Below are 11628 nucleotides of genomic sequence, written 5' to 3'. Positions count from 1 at the left end.
AGCTCTCCACCCGCACCGTTCAAGGTGTTGGTGAAGAACTGCTTCCCCCTCCTGAGCCGTCGGACGGTTTGCCAGAATTTCTTTGAGGCCGACCGATAGTCCTCCTCCATGGCCTCTCGAACCTCTCCCAGTCCTGAGTTTTTGCCTCTGTGACCGCACGGGCTGCAGCACGCTTAGCCTGCCGGTACCTGTCAGCTGCCTCGGGAGTCCCACGAGCCAACAAGGCCCGATAGGACTCCTTCTTCAGCCTGACGGCATCCCTTACTTCCGGCGTCCACCACCGTGTTCGGGGATTGCCGCGCGACAGGCACCAGAAACCTTGCGACCACAGCTACGAGCCGCCGCATCGACAATGGAGGTGGAAAACATGGTCCACTCGGACTCAATGTCCCCAACCTCCCGGGATCTGGGAGAAGCTCTCCCGAGGTGTGAGTTGTAGACCCTGCTGACAGAGGGCTCCGCCAGACGTTCCCAGCAGACCCTCACGATACGCTTGGGCCTGCCAAGTCTGTCCGGCTTCCTCCCCGCCAGCGGATCCAACTCACCACCAGGTGGTGATCGGTTGACAGCTCCGCCCCTCTCTTCACCCGAGTGTCCAAGACACGCGGCGGAGGTCAGATGATACGACAACAAAGTCGATCATCGACCTCCGCCTAGGGTGTCCTGGTGCCACGTGCACTGATGGACACCCTTGTGCTTGAACATGGTGTTAGTTATGGACAAACTGTAACTAGCACAGAAGTCCAACAACTGAACACCGCTCGGGTTCAGATCAGGGGCCGTTCCTTCCGATTACCCCTCTCCAGGTGTCACTGTCGTTGCCCACGTGGGCGTTGAAGTCCCCAGTAGAACAACGGAGTCCCCGGTGGTGCACTGTCTAGTACCCCTCCCAGGGACTCCAAGAAGGCCTGGTACTCTGCACTGCTGTTCGGCCCGTGAGGCCGCCACAACAGTGAGAGACCTGTCCCCACCCGGAGGCGGAGGGGCGCGACCCTCTCGTTCACTGGGGTAAACTCCAACACGTGGCGGCTGAGCTGTGGGGCTATGAGCAGGCCCACACCAGCCCGCCGCCTCTCCCCCCGGCAACGCCAGAGAAATGGAGCGTCCAGCCCCTCTCGAGGAGACGGGTTCCAGAGCCCAGGCTGTGCGTGGAGGCGAGGCCGACTATATCTAGCCGGTAACGCTCAACCTCCCGCACAAGCTCAGGCTCCTTCCCCCAGCGAAGTGACATTCCATGTCCCTAGAGCCAGTTTCTGTGTCCGGAGATCTGGTCGCCGCCCCCTGCCTTCGACTGCCGCCCAGATCTCTCTGCACCGGCCCCTTACGGATCCTCCTGCGGGTGGTGGGTCCACGGGAGGACGGCCCCACGTCGCTCCTTCGGGCTGTGCCCGGCCGGGCCCCGTGGGGAAAGGCCCGGCCACCAGGCGCTCGCCGTCGGGCACCCACCCCAGGCCTGGCTCCAGGGTGGGGCCCCGGTAGCGCCAATCCGGGCGACGTAACTGGCCTTGATTTTAAATAATCCATAAGGGTCTTCTGACAAAATGTTTATTTTAAATGATTTGATCTCTTCTACTGATTTAGAGTTCATGTTCTTAACAGAATCCTGGTTTAGGAACCCTCCAGATTCTGACTGCTTTAGTCGCCCTAGGGTTTGTGGGCGAGGTGGCGGCCTTGTTACTGTCTATAGGAAGCATTTAAAGTGGAACCTCAAAGTTTCCAATGATTTTTCCTCCTTTGAAGTGCTCATGTTTAAACTTGGTGGCCCACTCCTGGTCATATTTGCTATTATTTATCGCCCCCCCAAACCAGCTCTAGAGGGGATCAAAATCACTGATGAGAGATTGTTCAGAGTTACTACAGTGTTCAAACCTGGTTGGCAACACTACTATCAGTATAGATGGGGCCACTAAAATGCTGTATGCAACTGCATGCAGCTGTTGTTGGCCAAGAATGACTCTAGCTACTGCCCAGAGGAGCTACAATTAGCATCCTACTGTAACTACTGTAAGTAAGCTCTCATTTATTAAGAAATAAATATTATATTTAAAACACAACTTTGGAGTTGTTGGAAGCCATGTGATTTAACGTTTGATGGAGCTAGGCTAGCACTTCCTACTGCTTTCAGTCTTTGTGCTAAGCCAGGATAGGACCTTGGGTTCTGCACATATCATTGAACATGCCATCGTACTGGATGCACACAGAGAGGAAATAATAATAATAGTAATATTGATTTTCGGACACCAGATAAGATAACAAACAAGAAGATTTCCCAAACAAACAAAATGTTTCATTACTCACATGGTAATTCCAGTTACCAGTCTGGGTGTTATTTTTGTAGTTTTGGCCATCTTTCCTCTCCATAATGAGAACACTGTACTCTGTTGTAAGACCATCACACACATGGCAAATGCACAGGACATTACACACCCACTCAATGGCCACTTCACTGTACTGCCCTCTGGGTGCAGGTCCCTGAGGTGCAGAGAGGCTTGGTTTTTTTTTTAGCCATAGCAGCCCTGAACAGGGTGACTCGCTAGGAGTCTTGTTTTCATGTTGTTTTTGCCATCGTTGTTGTGTGCTGTTGTGTTGTACTTCATGTATTTCTGTCTGTAACTGGTGTGTGATCATGTGTGTCTTCCCTGTGATGTACAGTGCTGTGAAAAAGAATTTCCCCCCAGGGACAATGAAGTCTAACTAACTAACCAAAGTAATTGCTGAAATCTGTGAACATGGTGACATCACTCAAAGGAAGTCAGACGAATCAAGAGACACGAGTCAGACAATCATAGAGGTTGTAAACAGACCCAAGGTTAGCCAAACTTACTTGGAAGAGTAAACAAAGGCAAAGCTATTTCTCTTTGTTGTAGAAGTGTTGCTGTGTTCCCAGATCTCAGCAGTTATTTTTGTGAGTACAAAGTAACTGTTGAGAAGAACAATGGCCAAAACCACAAAAATAAGACCCAAGTTGTGATGAACCAGTATTATACTGTAACATACTGAAAGTTGGGTTAAAAAATAATACATGTGCTGTCTCAAAGAAGATGTGTCAAATGTGATACATCGTTGTTGGATTGCATGATTCTAGGGGCTTAGCAGGCACACACAAAAAACTTTTTTTTTATATTTAGCCTTGGGAAAGGGTTGGGCCAAAAACATTATTTTTTACTCCAGTGTGAATTTACAGTCTATAAAAGCATACAGTATATCTCAGCTTTGTGGGTGGAAAGACCTGCTGTCCAGAAGCCAGCTTCCCACGTGGTAGAGGAGCTCTGGGTACCAGTGGACACCATCCGCTTGGTGCACACTGCTGAGCTCTTTCACCATCCCAACTAGTGACAGGAATGAGTGCCACAGTCGTACTGGCACAAAAACCCAGTGTGCAAGGTCATGATCCTCAACCACCGCATAGCAAGATGCCAAAACCCAGTCAACTATGATGGTTCCATGAGATGTTACAGGTGCATAAGACCCTTCATACTGCTCCACATAAATTCTTGTCACTCTTGCAGGGATGAGGTGGTCTGGCCGGTCATTCCCAACAACAAGAAGCCACTGTCCGAGTCTTACATTACTGGCAAACACAGCCCTAATGTCGCTGCTGTTGTTACTGTTCATAACAAAGACAAGGTGAGCTGGAGTCAGTGTCAGTCTGCGGCGTTGCTTGTCGGTCTCCAAGACATGGAATTCTTGCGTAATCTGTCGGTTTTGGTCCATGAACATAAGAAAGTCACTGGGAACAAGATTTCCTTGTTGGTCAGCGGCCAACACCTTGTCCCCCACCAGGAGCTCCTTCAGTGGTTTAGTTCTTCCGTCTGCCAGGATCACCATTGACGAACCAGGGAAGCAACCTCCAGACTTAGCTGCCACAGAGTTTTCTGTAAGATTCATAAGCACTTATTAGACTTAATAAATTAATTTAGTAAGAACTAGGAATGGGTTGAATTAATGGGTGGGTTACCATAAAGGCTGGGGTATGCCTAAAACAAACTAGTTTTGTAGAAAGAGTAGTCTGACCCTGTTTATAGGCATAAGGATTTATATGTGTTCTAAGTGGCCACACTCGAAGGAGACGAAAAACCTGCCATCATAAAGAGCAGCGAAACGCATGTATTGTGCAAATGGGGTTAAAGGTGCACACTTTTAGACTGTCTATCCTTAAAATCATTCATGGTGTTGTGCTCAGTTGCCCACAAGTGATGAAAGTAGTTGTGTGAAGAATCAAAAAGGAAAGCTTGAGAGCTAAGTTCAAACTACCCTGCTTGAGGATCTGAGGCTGCGCTCCAGCTCATACAGTAGGGGAGCAGCAATTGAACTAGCAATACAACTGTGAGCTAAAACAAAGGTGATCAATCAGTTCTAAAACTAACTGGTAACCAGTGGAGAGAGGCTAAAACAGGAGTGATCTTCTAGTATTTGTTAAAAGCTGACAAGCTGCATTTTGTACCAGCTGATGGTGTGAGATAGTCTTTTGGCTTAATCCTGTATAAAGGGTGAGATGATATAAAAGCATGTATGACCTTCTAGAGATCAGATCGAGAAAGAAAAGACCTGATTTCTGAGATGCTCCTCAGTTGATAAAATCATGATTGAACGACCTTTGTAACTTGAAAGGTCGAATATCACACCCAGGTTTCTGGCTGCAGGTTTGATACTTGTAGACAGGAAGCCAAGATGTTTCTGTAAAATTGGGATAGACTTTGGAGGACCAAAAACAATGACTTCAAATTTGTTACTACTGTAGATGAGTTACTGTATTACTGTTACTGAATTTTGTGTTTATGTATGTATGTATGGAGCCTTGGGGAAAACCAAATGTCAGAGGGGCCACAGAAGAGGAGGCATCACTAATCACTACCGAAAAAGTTCTGTTTGATAAATGAGATTTAAACCAATCTATAGCAGTATCCCTGATGCCAAACCACTTTTCAAGGTGATCCAGTAGAATAGAATGATCAACTGTGTCAAATGCTGAGCTGAGATTGAGAAAAATTCAAATCGAACAATCTCGTACAAGTAAAAGATTGTTTGTTAGTTTAACGAGGGCAGTTTTGGTGCTATGACATGAACAGAAACCTAAAATGTATCAAAGGTATTATGATTATTCATAAAAGCAATCAGCTTTAAGTAAGCAACTCTAAAACTCTCTAAAGCTTTAGATAAAAATTATAATTTAGAAGTTGGTCTAATTTTTTAAAAATCCAGAGTGTCAAGGTTAGGCTTCTTGAGAAATGGATGCTCTACTGCATGCTTAAGGCAGGAGAGAACACAGCCAGTGTGTGTCCAGGGTGCTATTTAAAATGGATAAAATAGCGGGACCAACACTGTTAAAAACCTCCTTCAGAAATCTTGTAGGCATAAAATCTAAAGGACTTAATAAAGGCTTTAATTTGGCGATTGTGGAGGAAATCCACGGTTAACCTCCTGTTAACAACTGAAGCACTTGGTTAAGTTTAGGGCAAGATTGTGAATGTGAACATTAATTGTTGGACTGTGACAGGACACAGTCAGGCAAAACGCAAAGGTTATGCTTGAAACAAACCAGCTTGTACAACGTGTAGTCTGACTACATTGGAAGGCAAAAGTGTTCCGCATGGCCACACTCAAAGGCTGGGTAAAAAGCCTGCCTTTATCGAGAGGGGTCGAGATGCAACAATCCTCAAATGGGTATAACACCGCACATTTCAGAAAATCTTAAAATGATTGAATTAATTGTGAAGAATTAAAAAGAGAGCTTGATAGAGATATTCAAACCCTGCCTACCTCCTCACCTCCACACACCTGGCCAATCACTGCGTGAAATGGACGTGACTGTCGGTAAGTCCATTTTGGAAAATTACAAAACTTGTCAGATGCAGCCACCACTGACGTCAGCAAGGTGTGGAAGGAGGGGGTTTCAGATGCTGTTTGAGGATCCAACAAGCACTTTGGTAGAAGCGTACTGACCCCTTTACATAGTGTAGAATGGTCTAATATGAAAGTAAATCCTAGGATACTAGGCTGGATCTTATGGGCTTTATCAAATAGCACCAGCTGCTGCAAGATGTTAACAATGAGGTGATCCACCATTGTCGTTGCGTTGCTATGTAGCTGTTGCCATGTGTGACGATGTTTATTGTGGCTGAACCGATCTCATCATGGACAAAAACAGAAGAAAATTGACCAAGAAGTACTATAAAATAAATAAATGTATTTCTTTTATGCCGTGTGTGTATTGTTTAATTCAGTGATGTTTTTTACATACATACAAATGAATGACACTCAGTAAGTCATGCTAATGGGACTGTATCTATAAGTCTCATGTAATGACAGATATGGTCCACCCACCTGCTTTTACAGAGCAGTGGATGTGGGCTTTGGACTCATAGTAAACCCAGTCAAAGCCCGCCTCCACAGCCAGCCTGGACAGCATGCCATACTTGCTCTTGTCCCTGTCTGAGGTGGTGATATCCACCGCTCGGCCCTCATAGTGCAGAGACTCCTCAGAATGATGGCCGTCTTCATCCCAGCCCTCTGTGACCCGAAGTTTAACCCCAGGCCACTGATTCATGACTGAAATGGCCAAAGAGTTCAGTTTGTCCTTACACCTCTGAAAAGAGAGAGACAGGTAATGTTCAGATCATAGAATTTAATCTCATATATTAGTTTAAAAACTTGTCACTTCAACGAACACTAAGCCTAAGTTATAAATGACTTACTTCCAAACTTGTTAAAGGATCATTCTAGTATTACTACTTCAGTCTTATTTTCATAGTTTTGACCATCTAATAACATTAAAATGAGTAATGTTGTTGTGTTCCTGATTGCTGATTTGTCTTGATATTATGGTGGTCATTTTGGCTTGATCTTCTTTTTGAATGTTGGCACACATGATCATGCAGGAACCATAGTAAAGCCTATTTCTCCTGCAATATCATTCAGCTGTAGTAAGGGATTGCACAATGTGTAATTTTCTATTACAGCCCTGCTTTAATCAGTATTTTAATATTAATCACGTGTAATCTGAAAGGTGTCACTGGTACTGACAAATGGACCAAGAGTTATCACCAGACTCTGCAGTTTCCCTCAGCTCTACAGAGCTTTGCAGCCTCTTTTAGCTCATTGTTTTGATGAGCAACTTTACTAGTTTGGTTCACGCTCACAGCTCTCATTAACCTTGTTTCCAGCAGCAGGCAGTTTTGGCCAAAAAATCTATTAAACAGCTTTAAATGTATTTAAAACAGAAGAAATCACCTGAATAGATCTTAAAATGATGGGAACACCCATATCACTTATACACTATCACCATTCAACTCACTATAAAATGATTAATGGTGAAACACACTGTTCAAGGCACACTCCAGTGATTGAGTATTGCACTTCCATAAAACTGGGGGACTCACAAGAGACAGAGGGAAATAAAAGCTGTTTTAGACTGTCTCAGTGATGTCAACTGTTGGATGGCACAACATTTTCTTCAACTCAATAACTCAAAATCAGAAATCATATTGTTCAATCCCCCAAACCCCATCAGTCTCATTGAGAAAGGCCTTGGTCCCCTGTGTACAAATGTGAAGTCCACTGCCCGAAGTCTGGGGGTTTGATTCTGACCTAAGCTTGTCCAGTCGTGTTTCCTTCTCCAGTATCAAACCAACGCTCTCACAGTCTGACCTGGAAAGAGTTATTCACGCATTCATCTTCTCTCGACTTGACTACGGTAACTCCTTTCTGGCAGAAACCAGAAGTTACGCCTCCAGCTGGTCAGAATGCAGCAGCTCGGCTTCTCACTTGTTTTAACAGACACCATTCAATTCAATTCAATTTTATTTATATAGCACCAATTCATAACAGAAGTTATCTCATTGCGCTGTTCCTATAGAGCAGGTCTAGACCGGACTCTGTATAAATAACATCACCCCAGTCCTGGCTTCTCTCCATTGGCTCCCTGTTCGTTTTAGATTGATTTAAAGATTTTACTGATCACTTTTAAAACACGTGTGGGTCTGGCCCCAAGCTGCATAATGGAAATGTTGACCCCATATGAGGTCCTCAGGTGGGGCCCTGCTGGCTGTTCCTCAGTCGAGGCTTGAATCTAACGGTGACCGTGCTTTTGCCATCAGGGCCCCTCGGCTGTGGAAGGACCTGCCTGAGGAGACGAGGCTCTTTTAAATCGCTTCTTAAAACTCATCTTTATAGACTTGCTTTTACGTGATGTCGTCTTCTTACTTGTCTCTGATTTGCTTTTGTTGTTTCCATTTGTTTTGATTTCCATTGTCAGGTTTTCCTTGTTTTTAAGTTGCTGGGTATTCTGTTTCTGCTTTGCCTTGTCTGTCAAAGCACTTTGTAAACTCTGTTTTTAAAGGTGCTACATGAATAAATCTCTACGGCCCAAAAAAAAAAAACTCACGCCAAAACTATCTAGATGGATAAACAGCAGTACAGGTAAGAGGAGAAGTATGTGTTTTTGATTTAGGGGTGCAGGGCGGGACTGACATTCCCCTACAGGCCATGTAGAGGTGCCACCTGCGTGTCGTTGGACTGTGGGGGGATGATAAAACTTAAGGCTCCCATCCTTTTATATTTACCCTACTGTTCAACTAAAAAAGAACAAACAACAACAAAGCGCGCGCGCACACACACAACGACAACAACATACCCAAACGAATCAGACTCGCAAAGTGCGCAAATGAGAGGGACTTGAAAACGTACTATTTCCTTTGACATATTCAGAATTCACTGATAGTTGCATAATGGTGAAGAGCAGCACACTGGGCCAGTAACTGACGAGTTCATTTATCAACTGAAGGTGTACAGACATCACGCTTCACTGGCAACAAAGAGACCGATGCGCTCTTGTGCCGTTTCATCATCTGTTCCATATTATTACGACAAAATGACATAGGCTGAAATATTGTCTCCTACTTGTGTCATGAGCCGGTCTGCGCTGGTGTTCTCCTCATCCTTAAAAATAATATCGGGGTTATAGTTGGGAGTCAGGTCCTTGAAGCTCTCCGAGTTGCGGGTGATCTTGCCTTCGTACTTGCCGCTGGCTCCCAGGGTTTTCTCTGCCACGTTGGGGATGAACTGTTTCAGAGCCAGCGGTGTCAGCTTCTTGGGGTGCCTCCGCTTCCCGTACCCCCCGCCCGGTCCACAGCCCGAGCCGATGGACGTCAGCAGCAGGCAGAGGGACACCGAGAGCATCACTCTCATCAGGACCATGATTGGTTTACCAGGAGGATCCTGGAGGACGTTTCTTTCCTTTTCTTTTAAGTATTTTCCCCACTACAATTGGAGCACTGCAGGTGCCAAAACTACTGTAGGTCTGTCTGACAGTCCACCCCCCTACACAGATGAGTACACAGATGATAATGATAGAAGAAGAGGTTGGCACACACACACACACACACACACACACACAGAGTATATAAAGTAGTATACATATTTGGATTTTTTCACATTTCACTGATTGAGATTGAATTACATTTAAAAAATACTCACTCAACTTAGTCATTAAATTATGCTTAATTATTATTTAATCTTGACACTTTCAAGATTAAAATTGTGGTGGGGGCACATACTGAATAATTTTATTTTTGCATAATGGAATCAGCTCGTAAAATGTAACAGTAGAACTAAACTCCCCAATGTGCTCACTGGTAGCTAGGGCCCTGCAAATAGTGATGAGAAATAGTGTTTAGTTTTGCTCTAAACATTGTATCTCCAGCTTTGGGCATTTTCATGTCAGTGGCTTGAAGATAAAAGAAGGAAGAAAAGACAATAATGTCTAAAAGTAAAGATGGAGCTAAGCAGTTTTTCTGAGGTTTTGAAAAGCTGACATTTTGGAGATTTTACCACTTGCCATATTCACTTAATGTTGAATGTCACATCTGAATCTGTCAAGTATCGAGTAACTCCAGTGGACAAACAAATATAGTCAAAGCTGCTCCTGAGATTTTGGTAGTTTTAACAACTGGGGGACTGTGGAAAAGTGTACATTCTGTAATTATATACACAAATTACACTTTTTGACTTTTAATGGCTGCTTTGCTATTTTTAGATTTAGACAAATTACAAATGTAATAAATGGATTTAGTAGCACTTAATACTTAATAGAAGGCTTTGAAACAGCATTTTACCATCACGTAGGAACAGAAAATATATAAAGTTAAATTAATTAATACAATTAGAGAAACAAAAAATGTACAGGCTTTTTTGGTGGTTTGTCAAAAAAGGCAAGAGTTGAGCTAAAGATATTTGGAGTTGTGACATCTGTATTTCTAAATTCTAAAAATGTAGTGGAGTATGATGCACAATTTTGTCTCTGAAATGTATTGGGAGGAAAAGTAGAAGGTCTACCAAAACATAAATACTTAATTAAAAGTACTTGTACCTCAAAAATGTACATTGGTACTGACCAGCAGTGGGAAGTACTTAAAGATGCCATGTGGACAAAGAAAAGTTATCAGAATCAGAAATACTTTATTGATTCCCGAGGGGAAACTCTTTGTTACAGCTGCTCACTGTCACGTCACACAGGAGGAGAAGTACTAATAGAATAGAAATAGACATAATAATAAATGAGTCTGCAAATCAAAATATGATACACTGTAATTCACCTAATAAAAATATGTACAAGTGGATATAAAGCTAAGTAATTGTACAGTACAATGTAATAATATAATGTAAGTAATAATAGTGCAATCATGTGTGCTGTCAAGTTGAGTGTAGCAGATTTAACCAGCTTATTAGGCGGTGGATATTGCACAGCAGTAATATAGTTTAATAAAAATCAACAAACATGGAATAATTAAACTGAGAACAGAGTATATTGCACTGGAGTAAGAGAATATTGAGAATATTGCACAGTATTTCAGGTATTGCAGTGATGTTAATGGTCCAATGTCCAGTTGAGTAATATCAATGCCAGTTTCCCGATACTTAGAGGGAGGAGTTAAAGAGTCTGATGGCCACAGGCAGGAATGACTTCCTGTGGTGCTATGTGGTGCATTGTGGGGGGATGAGTCTTTCGCTGAAGGTGCTCCTTTGTTTGACCAGCACGTCATGGAGCGGGTGGGAGACACTGTCCAAGATGGCGTGTAGTTTGGCCAGCATCCTCCCCTCTGACACCACCGCCAGAGAGTCCAGCTCCACCCCCACAATGTCACTGGCCTTACGGATCAGTTTGGTGAGTCTGTTGGCGTCTGCTACCCTCAGCCTGCTGCCCCAGCATGCAACAGCATACAGGACAGCACTGGCCACCACAGACTCATAAAACATCCTCAGCATTGTCCGGCAGATGTTGAAGGACCTCAGCCTCCTCAGAAAATAGAGGCGGCTCTGGCCCTTCCTGTAAAGAGCTTGAGTGCTCTTATTCCAGTCCAGTTTATTGTCCATGTGTACTCACAGGTACTTGTACTCCTCTACAATGTCCACACTGACCCCCTGGATGGAAACCGGGGTCACTGGTGCCTTGGCCCTTCGTAGGTCTACAACCAGCTCCTTAGACTTTGTCGCATTGAGCTGCAGATGGTTCTGCTCACACCATGAGACAAAGTTCCCCACCACAGCCCTGTACTCAGTCTCATTACCACCGCTGATACATCCCACCACAGCAGAGTCATCAGAAAACTTCTGAAGGTGGCAGGTCTCTGT

General features: G+C 44.2%; 1 protein-coding gene across 1 annotated transcript; it reads right to left on the bottom strand.

The window, feature by feature from the left end:
- Nucleotides 1-2337: 2337 nt before the first annotated feature.
- Nucleotides 2338-9204, bottom strand: shhb (sonic hedgehog signaling molecule b). Its single transcript, XM_044218996.1, has 3 exons — nt 8899-9204; nt 6325-6586; nt 2338-3875 (listed from the first exon to the last, which is right to left on the bottom strand). The coding sequence occupies exons 1-3, from the start codon at nt 9193-9195 to the stop codon at nt 3208-3210; spliced, it is 1227 nt and encodes a 408-aa protein (XP_044074931.1). The 5' UTR covers nt 9196-9204; the 3' UTR covers nt 2338-3207.
- Between the last annotated feature and the right edge of the window lie 2424 nt (nt 9205-11628).

This window comes from Siniperca chuatsi, linkage group LG13 (assembly GCF_020085105.1).
Source record: "Siniperca chuatsi isolate FFG_IHB_CAS linkage group LG13, ASM2008510v1, whole genome shotgun sequence".
NCBI classification, from domain to species: domain Eukaryota; kingdom Metazoa; phylum Chordata; class Actinopteri; order Centrarchiformes; family Sinipercidae; genus Siniperca; species Siniperca chuatsi.
The sequence above is the reverse complement of the archived record's forward strand: the minus strand, read 5'-3'. Positions and strand labels throughout refer to the sequence as shown.

What these genes read in the sequence shown, in the direction of transcription:
- shhb (XM_044218996.1), bottom strand. Translation starts at nt 9,195, where the DNA reads ATGGTCCTGATGAGAGTGATGCTCTCGGTGTCCCTCTGCCTGCTGCTG. An exon ending in CAGACCGGCTCATGACACAA is followed by an intron (nt 6,587 to 8,898) that starts GTAGGAGACAAT and finishes CTCTCTTTTCAG; the next exon opens with AGGTGTAAGGACAAACTGAA. An exon ending in CCACTGCTCTGTAAAAGCAG is followed by an intron (nt 3,876 to 6,324) that starts GTGGGTGGACCA and finishes TGAATCTTACAG; the next exon opens with AAAACTCTGTGGCAGCTAAG.